This window comes from Mesoplodon mirus (assembly GCF_964341445.2).
Source record: "Mesoplodon mirus genome assembly, chromosome: 5".
NCBI classification, from domain to species: domain Eukaryota; kingdom Metazoa; phylum Chordata; class Mammalia; order Artiodactyla; family Ziphiidae; genus Mesoplodon; species Mesoplodon mirus.
Genome location: NC_138980.1, coordinates 156,724,548 through 156,735,936, shown reverse-complemented (window position 1 = coordinate 156,735,936; position 11,389 = coordinate 156,724,548). Strand labels below are relative to the sequence as shown.

Genomic DNA, 11,389 nt, shown 5'->3' with positions numbered 1-11,389 from the left:
TGCCTCTGAGTCCTTGTGGGATTTTTTTTTATTCAAACAGAAAGTCACAAAATTATAATCATCCTCATCAGTTCACTCAGTCCCATGTATTTTTTTTTATCTTGATCTTTTGTTAACACTTTTATGAATTCATCAGTTTTCCATTAGAGTTCTGAAAGTGCTTCTTCATTCAGTTCAGCAGTATAGTCAGTTACCAGAAACCTGTGCTTGTCAGTCTTTTCCATGAATTCCTTGAAGATGAAACACTTTTATAGGAACATTTTTGCAAGAGCATCAGAATACACACAGAACTCTCTGTAAATGACAAGATTAAAAATGACCATGACTAAAGATTTGATAAAAGTTCATAATGATGCAATTGACAAGGAAATTTATTTCTGATATATACATTTTAAAGTAATAACTAGAATTATGACTTATAACATTATACCAGAACATATAACATTTTAAGAAATTTCATGTAATGTCTGAACCATTTATATTAACATATTTCCATACAAATAACTCAAAGAAAGTTTAGTATTAATTGTTCTTTTTGTTTGTATGTTTGGTTTTCTATACTGCAGGTTCTTATTAGTCATCAATTTTATACACATCAGTGCATACATGTCAATCCCAATCGCCCAATTCAGCACACCACCATCCCCACCCCACAGTGGTTTTCCCCCCTTGGGGTCCATACGTTTGTTCTCTATATCTGTGTCTCAACTTCTGCGCTGCAAACAGGTTCATCTGTACCATTTTTCTAGGTTCCACATACATGCGTTAAAATACGATATTGGTTTTTCTCTTTCTGACTGACTTCACTCTGTATGACAGTCTCTAGATCTAGCCATGTCTCAAAAAATGACTCAACTTCATTCCTTTTTGGGGCTGAGTAATATTCCATTGTATATATGTACCACATCTTCTTTATCCATTCATCTGTCAATGGGCATTTAGGTTACTTCCATGACCTGGCTATTGTAAACACTGCTGCAATGAAGCCTGGGACGCATGTGTCTTTTTGAATTATGGTTTTCTCTGGGTATGTGCCCAGTAGTGGGATTGCTGGATCATATGGAGTTCTATTTTTAATTTTTTAAGGAACCTCCATATTGTTCTCCATAGTGGCTTTATCAATTTACATTCTCACCAACAGTGCAAGACAGTTCCCTTTTCTCTCACCATCTCCAGCATTTGTTGGTTGTAGATTTCCTGATGATGCCCATTCTAACTGGTGTGAGGTGATACCTCATTGTAGTTCTGATTTGCATTTCTCTAATAATTAGTGATGTTGAGCAGCGTTCCGTGTGCTTCTTGGCCATCTGTATGTCTTCTTTGGAGAAATGTCTATTTAGGTCTTCTGCCCATTTTTGGATTGGGTTGTTTGTTTCTTTAACATTGAGCTGCATGAGCTGTTTATATATTTTGGAGATTAATCCTTTGTCCGTTGATTCATTTGCAAATGTTTTCTCCCATTCTGACGTCTGTCTTTTCGTCTTATGTATGGTTTCCTTTGCTGTGCAAAAGCTTTGAAGTTTCATTAGGTTCCATTTGTATATTTTTGTTTTTATTTCCATTACTCTAGGAGGTGTATCAAAAAGGATCTTGCTGTGATTTATGTCAGAGTTCTTCCTATGTTATCCTCTAAGAGTTTTATAGTGTCCAGTCTTACATTTAGGTCTTGAATCCATTTTGTGTTTATTTTTGTGTATGGTGTTAGAGAGTGCTCCAATTTCATTCTTTTACATGTAGCTGTCCAGTTTTCCCATCACCACTTATTGAAGAGACTGTGTTTTCTCCATTGTATGTCTTTGCCTCCTTTGTTATAGATTAGTTTACCATAGGTGAGTGGGTTTATCTCTGGGCTTTCTCTCTTGTTCCATTGATCTATGTTTCTGTTTTTGTGCCAGTAGCATATTGTCTTGATTACTGTAGCTTTGTAATATAGTCTGAAGTCAGGGAGTCTGATTCCTCCAGCTCCTTTTTTTTTCCCTCAAGACTGCTTTGGCTATTTGGGGTCTTTTGTGTCTCCGTGCAACTTTTGAGATGATTTGTTCCAGTTCAGTAAAAAATGCCATTGGTAATTTGATAGGGATTGCATCAAATCTGTAGATTGCTTTGGACATTATAGTCATTTTCACAATATTGATTCTTCCATTCCAAGAACATGGTATATCTCTCCATCTGTTGGTATCATCTTTGATTTCTTTCATCAGTGTTTTATAGTTTTCTGCATACAGGTCTTTTTTTCCCTAGGTAGGTTTATTCCTAGGTATTTTATTCTTTTTGTTGCAATGGTAAATGGGAGTGTTTCCATAATTTCTCTTTCAGATTTTTCATCATTAGTGTACAGGAATGCAAGAGATTTCTCTGCATTAATTTTGTATCCTGCAATTTTATCAAATTCATTGATAAGCTCTAGTAGTTTTCTGGTGGCATCTTTAGGATTCTCTATGTATAGTATCATGTCATCTGCAAACAGTGACAGTCTTACTTCTTCTTTTCCAATTTGTATTCCTTTTATTTCTTTTTCTTCTCTGATTGCCATGGCTAGGACTTCCAAAACTATGTTGAATAAGAGTGGCGAGAGTGGACATCCTTGTCTTGTTCCTGATCTTAGAGGAAATTCTTTCAGTTTATCACCATTGAGAATGATGTTTGCTGTGGGTTTGTCATATATGGCCTTTATTATGTTGAGGTAGATTCCCTCTATGCCCACTTTCTGGGAGTTTTTATCATAAATGGTGTTGAATTTTGAAAAAGCTTTTTCTGCATCTATTGAGATGATTGTATGGATTTTATTCTTCAGTTTGTTAATATGGTGTGTTATGTTGATTGATTTGCATATATTGAAGAATCCTTGCATCCCTGGGATAAATCCCACTTGATCATGGTGTATTATCTTTTTAATATGTTGTTGAAATCGGTTTGCTAGTACTTTGTTGAGGATGTTTGCATCTATATTCATCAGTGATATTTGTCTCTAATTTTCTTTTTTTTGTAGTATTTTTGTCTGGTTTTGCTATCAGGGTGATGGTGGCCTCATACAATGAGTTTGGGAGTGTTCCTTCCTCTGTAATTTTTTTAGAAGAGTTTGAGAAGGATAGGTGTTAGCTCTTCTCTAAATGTTTAATAGAATTCACCTGTGAAGCCATCTGGTCCTGGACTTTTGTTTTTTGGAAGATTTTTAATCACAGTTTCAATTTCATTACTTGTGATTGGTCTGTTCATATTTTCTATTTCTTCCTGGTTCAGTCTTGGAAGGTTATACCTTTCTTAGAATTTGTCCATTTCTTCCAGGTTGTCCATTTTATTGTCATAGATTTGCTTGTAGTAGTCTCTTAGGATGCTTTGCATTTCTGCAGTGTCTGTTGTAACTTCTCCTTTTTCATTTCTAATTTTATTGATGTGAGTCCTCTCCCTCTTTTTCTCGATGAGTCTGGCTAACGACTTATCAATTTTTTTTGTCTTCTCAAAGAACCAGCTTTTACTTTTATGGATCTTTGCTATTGTTTCCTTTGTTTCTATTTCATTTATTGCTGCTCTGATCTTTATGATTTCTTTCCTTCTGCTAACTTTGGGTTTGTTTGTTTTTCTTTCTCTAGTTCCTTTAGGTGTAAGGTTAGATTGTTTATTTGAGATTTTTCTTGTTTCTTGAGGTAGGCTTGTATAGCTATATACTTCCCTCTTAGAACTGCTTTTACTGCATCCCATAGGTTTTGGATCATCGTGTTTTCATTGTCATTTGTCTCTAGGTAGTTTCTGATCTCCCCTTTGATTTCTTCACTGATCTCTTGGTTATTTAGTAACGTATTGTTTAACCTCCATGTTCTTGTGTTTTTTACTTTTTTTTTTTTCCTGTAACTGATATCTAGTCTCATAGCGTTGTGGTCAGAAAAGATGCTTGATATGATTTCAGTTTTCTTAAATTTACTGAGGCTTGATTTGTGACCCATGATGTGATCTATCCTGGAGAATGTTCCATGTGCACTTGAGAAGAAAGTGTAATGTGCTGTTTTTTGGTGGAATGTCCTATAAATATCAATTAAACCTATATGGTCTATTGTGTCATTTAAAGCTTCTGTTTCCTTATTTATTTTCATTTTGGATGATCTGTCCATTGGTGTAAGTGAGGTGTTAACGTCCCCCACTATTATTGTGTTACTGTTGATTTCATTCTTTATAACTGTTAGCAGTTGCCTTATGTATTGAGGTGCTCCTGTGTTGGGTGTATATATATTTATGATTGTTATATCTTCTACTTGGATTGATTCCTTGATCATTATGTCGTGTCCTTCCTTGTTTCTTGTAACATTCTTTATTTTAAAGTCTATTTTATCTGATATGAGTATAGCTACTCCAGCTTTCCTTTGATTTCCATTTGCATGGAGTAATCTTTTTCCATCCCCTCACTTTCAGTCTGTATATGTCCCTAGGTCTGAAGTGGGTCTCTTGTAGACAGTATATATATTGGTCTTGTTTTTGTATCCATTCAGGGAGCCTGTGTCTTTTGGTTGGAGCATTTAATCCATTCACCTTTAAGGTAATTATCGATATGTATGTTCCTATTCCCATTTTCTTAATTGTTTTGGGTTTGTTTTTGTCGATCCTTTTCTTCTTTGTGTTTCCCACTTAGAGAAGTTCCTTTAGCATTTGTTGTAGAGCTGCTTTGGTGGTGCTGAATTCTCTTTGCTTTTGTTTGTCTGTAAAGCTTTTGACTCCTCCATTGAATCTGAATGAGATCTTTGCTGGATAGAGTAATCTTGGTTGTAGGTTCTTCTCTTTCATCACTTTAAGTATATCATGCCACTCCCTTCTGGCTTGTAAAGTTTCTCCTGAGAAATCAGCTGTTAACCTTATGGGCGTTCCCTTGTATGTTATTTTTCATTTTTCCCTTGCTGCTTTCAATAATTTTTCTTTGTCTTTAAATTTTGTCAGTTTGATTACTATGTGTCTTGGCATGTTTCTCCTTGGGTTTATCCTGTATGGGACTCGTGGAACTTCCTGGACTTGGGTGGCTATTTCCTTTCCCAAGGTAGGGAATTTTTTGACTATAATGTCTTCAAATATTTTCTCTGGTCCTTTCTCTCTCTCTTCTCCATCTGGGATCCGTATAATGTGAACGTTGTTGCATTTAATGCTGTCCCAGAGGTCTCTTAGGCTGTCTTCATTCCTTTTCATTATTTTTTCTTTATTCTCTTCCACAGCAGTGAATTCCACCGTTCTGTCTTCCAGGTCACTTATCTGAGGCACACTTATCTTGTGCCTCAGTTATTCTGCTACTGATTCCTTCTAGTGTAGTTTTCATTTCAGTTATTGTATTGTTCATCTCTGTTTGTTTGTTCTTTAATTCTTCTAGGTCTCTGTTCAACATTTGTTGCATCTTCTCGATCTTTGCCTCCATTGTTTTTCTGAGGTCCTGGATCATCTTCACTATTATTATTCTGAATTCTTTTTCTGGAAGGTTGCCTATCTCCACTTCATTTGGTTGTTTTTCTGGGGGTTTATCTTGTTCCTTCATCTGGTACATAGCCCTCTGCCTTTTCATCTTGTGTATCTTTCTGTGAATGTGGTTGTTGTTCCACAGGCTGCAGGATTATAATTCTTCTTGCTTCTGTTTTCTGCCTTCTTGTGGATGAGGCTATCTAAGAGGCTTGATGGGCGGGGACTGATGGTGGGTAAAGCTGTTTCTCTGGTGGGCGGAGCTCAGTAAAACTTTAATCCACTTGACTGTTGATTGTTGAGGCTGTGTTCCCTCCCTGTTGGTTGTTTGACCTGAGGCAACCCAACACTAGAACCTACCTGGGCTCTTTGGTGGGGCTAATGACAGACTCTGGGAGGGCTCACGCCAAGGAGTACTTCCCAGAACTTCTTCTGCTAGTGTCCTCGTCCCCATGGTGAGCCACAGCCACCCCCCACCTCTATGGGAGACACTACAACACTAGCAGGTAGGTTTGGTTCAGTCTCTCCTGGGGTCACTGCTCCTTCCTCTGGGTCCTGATGTGCACACTATTTTGTGTGTGCCCTTCCAGAGTGGAGTCTCTCTTTCCCCCAGTCCTGTCGAAGTCCTGCAATCAATTCCCACTAGGCTTCAAAGTCTGATTCTCTAGGAATTCCTCCTCCTGTTGCCAGACCCCCATGTTGGGAAGCCTGACTTGGGGCTCAGAACCTTCACTCCAGTGGGTGGACTTCTGTGGTATAAGTGTTCTCCAGTCTGTGAGTCACCCACCCAGCAGTTATGGGATTTGATTTTACTGTGATTGCACCCTTCCTAGCGTCTCATTGTGGCTTCTCCTTTGTCTTTGGATGTGGTGTAACTTTCTTGGTAAGTTCCAGTGTCTTCCTGTTGATGATTGTCCAGCATCTAGTTGATTCTTGTGTTCTTACAAGAGGGAGTGAGAGCACGTCCTTCTACTCTGCTATCTTGGTTTCTGTACCCTACTTCTTTTCTATTTAGAGAATAACTTCCATTACTTCTTTTAGGATAGGTTTAGTATTGCTGTGTTCTTTTAGTTTTTGCTTGTCTGAGAAATTCTTTATCTCTCTTTCTATTCTAAATGATAATTTTTCTGTGTAGAGTATCCTAGGTTGCAGATTTTTCCCTTTCAGGACTTGGAATATGTCTTGCCACTCCCTTCTGGCCTGCAATATTTCTGTAGAGAAATCAGCTGATAGCCTTATGGGGGATAGCCTTGTAATTAATTCTTTGTTTTTATCTTGCTGCCTTTAGAATCCTTTCTTTATCTTTAACTTTTGCCATTTTTATCATAATATGTCTTGGTGTAGATCTGTTTGGGTTTATCTTGTTTGGGACCCTCTGTGCTTCCCGTATCTGGATATCTGTTTCTTTCTTTAGGTTTGGGAAGTTTTCAGCCATAATTTCTTCAAATACATTTTCAATATCCTATCTCTTTCTTCTCCTTCTGGGATTCCTATTATGTGTAGATTGGCATGCTTTATATTATCCCACAGCTCTCTTATACTGCTTTCATTTTTTTAAATTTGTGTTTCTGTCTGCTGTCTAATTGGGTGATTTCCATTATTCTATCTTCTAGATCACTTATTTGTTCTTCTGCATTATTCATTCTGATATTCATACCGTTTAGTTCAACTTATATCTCTTCAAATGAATTCTCTAATTTTTCTTGGCTCCTCCTTATGCTTTCTAGTTCCTTTGTACAGTCATCTACATTTCTGTTGATAGCTTTTCTTAATTCATTCAGTATTTTCAGTATCTCTTTTTTGAACTTGGTGTCTGTTAGACTGAAGAGGTGTGTTTCATTGTTCTTTCAGGGGAATTCTCTCCATCTTTTAATTGGGAGTGGTTCCTCTGCTTCTTCATTTTACTTATGTTTGTCTTGCTCTATAAGTTTAGGAGAAACAATTATCTCCTGTGGTCTTGGAGGGTTATTTTTATGTGGGAATGTTCCTCTGTAACCTGTGTGGGTTTAATATTTTTTCAGTGTGATTGCTGTTTTTAGTATGGATGCCTGTCACCTCTTTCCTCAGTGTATGCTGGCCGTTATCCCCTTGATAGGAGGTGTCACTTGGACACCTCCTATGTGGAGGTGTGGAGTAGGAAGGAATCTGCAGGGAGTGGGGGAGGAAGGATTGATAGCATCCTTCTCCAGGTTGCTGAATTCCAGTGTTGCTCTGGTGGGTGGTGGGAGTCTCGCAGTAGGGGTAAATGAATCACATGGGAACACCAGTGAGTTTGGCCATTTATTGATGCCACACAATGGCAGGCTATGGTTACAGTCTGGTTTTAAATACTGAGGTACCCACCAAGGTACCCCTTAAGGAGGCTGGGCCTGGCAAAGCAGCAGAGATGCAGAGAGGACAATGGATGAGGCCGTGTACCACATACAACCACTTTGGAGGACAGTGATAGGTAGAATTGTGCTTCCCCCAACCAGGTTTTTTTTTTTAATGACATAACTTAAAAATAATACTACTAATAATATTTGAACTAGCAATACAACAGAAAAAGAGTAGCATCAAATATGTTTGCTAAGTTTTAGCACCAGACAGTTCATGTCATGTGGTCTCTCTCAAAAGTGAATCGCTATGCACAGATTCATTGTCCCAGGGCTTGATCCTATAGTCAGAAGGGAGAAGAGCTAAGACCTGTAATCTCGGGGGTAGCAATGTGTAGCTTTCAGAGTTTGGAGGATTTTAGCCAACTGATTGGGAAATTATGATCTGAAACAATATAAATCCCTCAACTTGTGTTCCAGAAATGTGATAAAAGTTATCAAAAACATTCACTAAATATCTGAAAGCATCACACTGGGATGACTCCACCAAGTAGAGATGGTTCAGGAGATTGGATGGAGGTGCATTCTTGATTAAGAAAACCAAATATTAAAACAAGTCATTCCTACAAAGGGGCCATTGCTTGTATCACAAAATGATTTCCTGTTTTACAAAAATATTCACTATTTAGTCTCTTAAAATATTGTTTTCTTGTCATGTGTTGAATTATGTTTCGATGTTTAAGAATTAAACTAACCCACACCTTTTCAGAGAAGAGCTAACTCTACCACTGGGAAAGGCAATGTAAACGAAATTGGGTTTGAGAACCTTCATGTATTTAAGCACCAGGCCTTGTGGTGGCTTCTCTGATTCATGGTAGATGTGTATCCAGTGTCTCTTGCTACACATCTCAGTTGCTTGTTCAAGGTGGGAAGAAAGGAGGCCATGGAAGAAATAAACCAACAACGCTACTTCATGTTGGCCCCCATGAGCACCAAAAGGATGGTCAGACTCCATTCAGGTTCTTGCCTTCAGTCTCCCTGTTAATCTGAGGTCCCTCTCTTATTGCAAGCATGGGGACCTGTCAAAACCCTGATGACCCAAAGCTGAGTGACTAAGGCAACAACCATGTTAAATGACTCTAGTAGCAAGTGCTGTCTTGATTCTGATGTCCAGAAGGACAGCTGCTACCCAGCTGTCTTACAACACAGCCCCACACAGGAAGTGAATGTCCATGATGCAGGGTTAGGGGCCAATATTCTGCCTTTGAGAAACTAGAGAAAGGCCTAGAATGGAGCACCTGGACAGACCCTTCCTACATTTCTACCATCTTTGCCACATGGGTCATAAATAACATTTTGCATATTGGGAAATCTGGCTTAGTTTAGTTTGCTGAGGTCAGTAGGAATCAGAGTTTGTTCCTGAGTTTTCTAAGACTGGTCATATCCAGGTCTCTGATGACATGCATGATCCTAGGGTAGCAGAGTACCAGGTTAAGTTAAATCCATCCAACTTACTAAATTAATCTCCCTGAAAGCCTACACTATACTTCAGGGACAGTTTTTGAGAACTGCCTCATTAGAAAAAATCAGGTTCTTTTCTACTCACATCACTGACAATGTAAGCATCTTCTTGCTAAAACTTATTTAACCAGAGACTGTCACTGGCCAGCAATGTTTAGATTTAAAGACAGAATACAAGAACATAATTATATAGAAATAAGTTCCCTGGTTTTGGTAAACATTTCTACTCACCTCCTGTTTCTGCTCTATCTCAAATTTCATCCCAACCTCAGTGTTTTATTTCCCACAGGCATTTATCAGAATAATACACAGTAATGGCTTGAAAAAAATGCATAATATAAAAAATTTAAGCTTCTGGTATCCAAGCAATAGAACTGGCGTTGGCCAGCAACACCATTACAAATTTAACAGAAGATGAATGTGGACTTGCCCATTTGTACATCTATCTATATGTTTATATTTGTTCTGCCACCAACTAGATATTAGCACCATTTTTCAATAGCACCATTATGCTGAATGGATAGATAATTCAAGGGAGAGATGGGATACTGTGCTCCATGGTGAATGTTAACGGTACCTGTGCGTGAGACTGAAGACACGCTGCCCACTACATGAAGCCCACTCTCCTGCCTTCCCCTCTGTCAAGAGCTGATTCTGAGGGCTTCTTCTCCTGGGGGCTCCACACGCCCCCCCATTTTCCACGTTCAGTTCATATAAATACCTCCACTTACAAACCAGGAAATTCACCTTGAATCTGAGACCACAGCCTACTTTGTCCTGATGGGTGATGGGGACATCCAGAAGAAGCATTCTAGCTTTCATTTCACTTTTTTGGACTACCTGACTTACCTGTTCCACACCCCACCCCCAGACAACAGATCCTCAAAAGTAACTATTGGGTGCGCTAGAGAATAGATCATATTTACCTCACTTTTGAAAAGACTTTTCTCGAGACTAGAAGTTTATACTAAGCTTTTCTATACTTAATACAACTTACCTGGTTCTCAGAAATATTTTAATCTAGAGCTCCATTTTCCAACCTGAGGGTAGGTGGGGGCAGGTTGCAGCTGTGGACCTGGCCATAGCAGTTGTGGTGTGTAAACCCCTAGTGGTGAAAAGATGTTCACCCTGAACTGAAGACTCAGGCAGGGAATATGCTAGAGAAGGGAAAGCCACACAGGAAGACTCATTTGCTTTTCTGCAAAGGAATGGGTATTTGCCAGGGAAGTGGGAAGAACAAAAAGCCCATGTTCTTCCCTTCCTTATACTAGCAAGACATTGATTTGTTAATGTGCTTTTTAACAGTTTTCATAGAAATTATCCTTAAGTCAGAAATGTCTTCTGTATAACTAACCTAAATCCCTTAGGTTTACAAAGCCTACAGTTCCTGCCCATGTCCTCTTCTTCTAGTGTCTCCAGGAAGGAATGGGAGAACCAACAGCCCAGATGAAGAGTCCATAGGGATTAGGGACAGACTGAGGGTGAAGCCAGCACTTTCTCTTCCTGCCCCAGTTGAACACAGGGTGAAGAAAGCAGTCCCCTGCCTGGATGAATTACAAGAATGTTCCTGAAAGCTCTCCCATGACATTTTAAACAGCAGCTGCCCCAAGTAGGGAGACAAAAAAAGGGTGATTTCACCAAGGTAAGTTAATAAGATTATTTGTTCCCTGGATAAGTGTGGCTCTGTTTCCTGATAACTCTTGAGGTAGTCTGGGAAAAAATCTGGTCTCTCTGTTTTTATCTTTAAGGGAGGAACAAAAGACATCATTTCACAGACTTGCCCACCTTGGTACCTTTCCCACAAGCTGATCTCATGAAAGGCCCGATTCTCCTGGATACCTCACCTGCCTATCAGGGAGAGGTGAGTATTACAGTCCCATGTCTCCTATGAGGGACGTTTTGTGGCTAAAGAACAGTGGGCTTTGTTTAGTTATGAGCCAAAGTTGAACCTGAAATACACAGAGTAAAAGCACAATGAAGTGGTCCCTGGGCCTAGAACATGTCACGGTCAGCAGGCTGCTGCAGTCTGTGGTGGAGGGTGGCTTTCTTCTGGACTTAGGGTGCTCTGGGGTTTTTGAGTGGCTGTCGCTTTCTTGGCCTTTGGGTGTGGGCGATGTGTGTCTGGG

At 39.1% G+C, this 11,389-nt stretch overlaps 1 protein-coding gene across 1 annotated transcript in view; it reads right to left on the bottom strand.

Annotated features, from left to right (window-relative positions):
• Positions 1–7,707: 7,707 nt before the first annotated feature.
• Positions 7,708–11,389, bottom strand: part of ADAMTS12 (ADAM metallopeptidase with thrombospondin type 1 motif 12) — a 399,145-nt gene continuing 395,463 nt past the window's right edge. The window contains 1 exon segment of the mRNA XM_082622837.1: positions 7,708–11,388. Coding sequence (XP_082478963.1) covers positions 11,272–11,388 — 117 coding nt within the window. The 3' untranslated portion in view covers positions 7,708–11,271.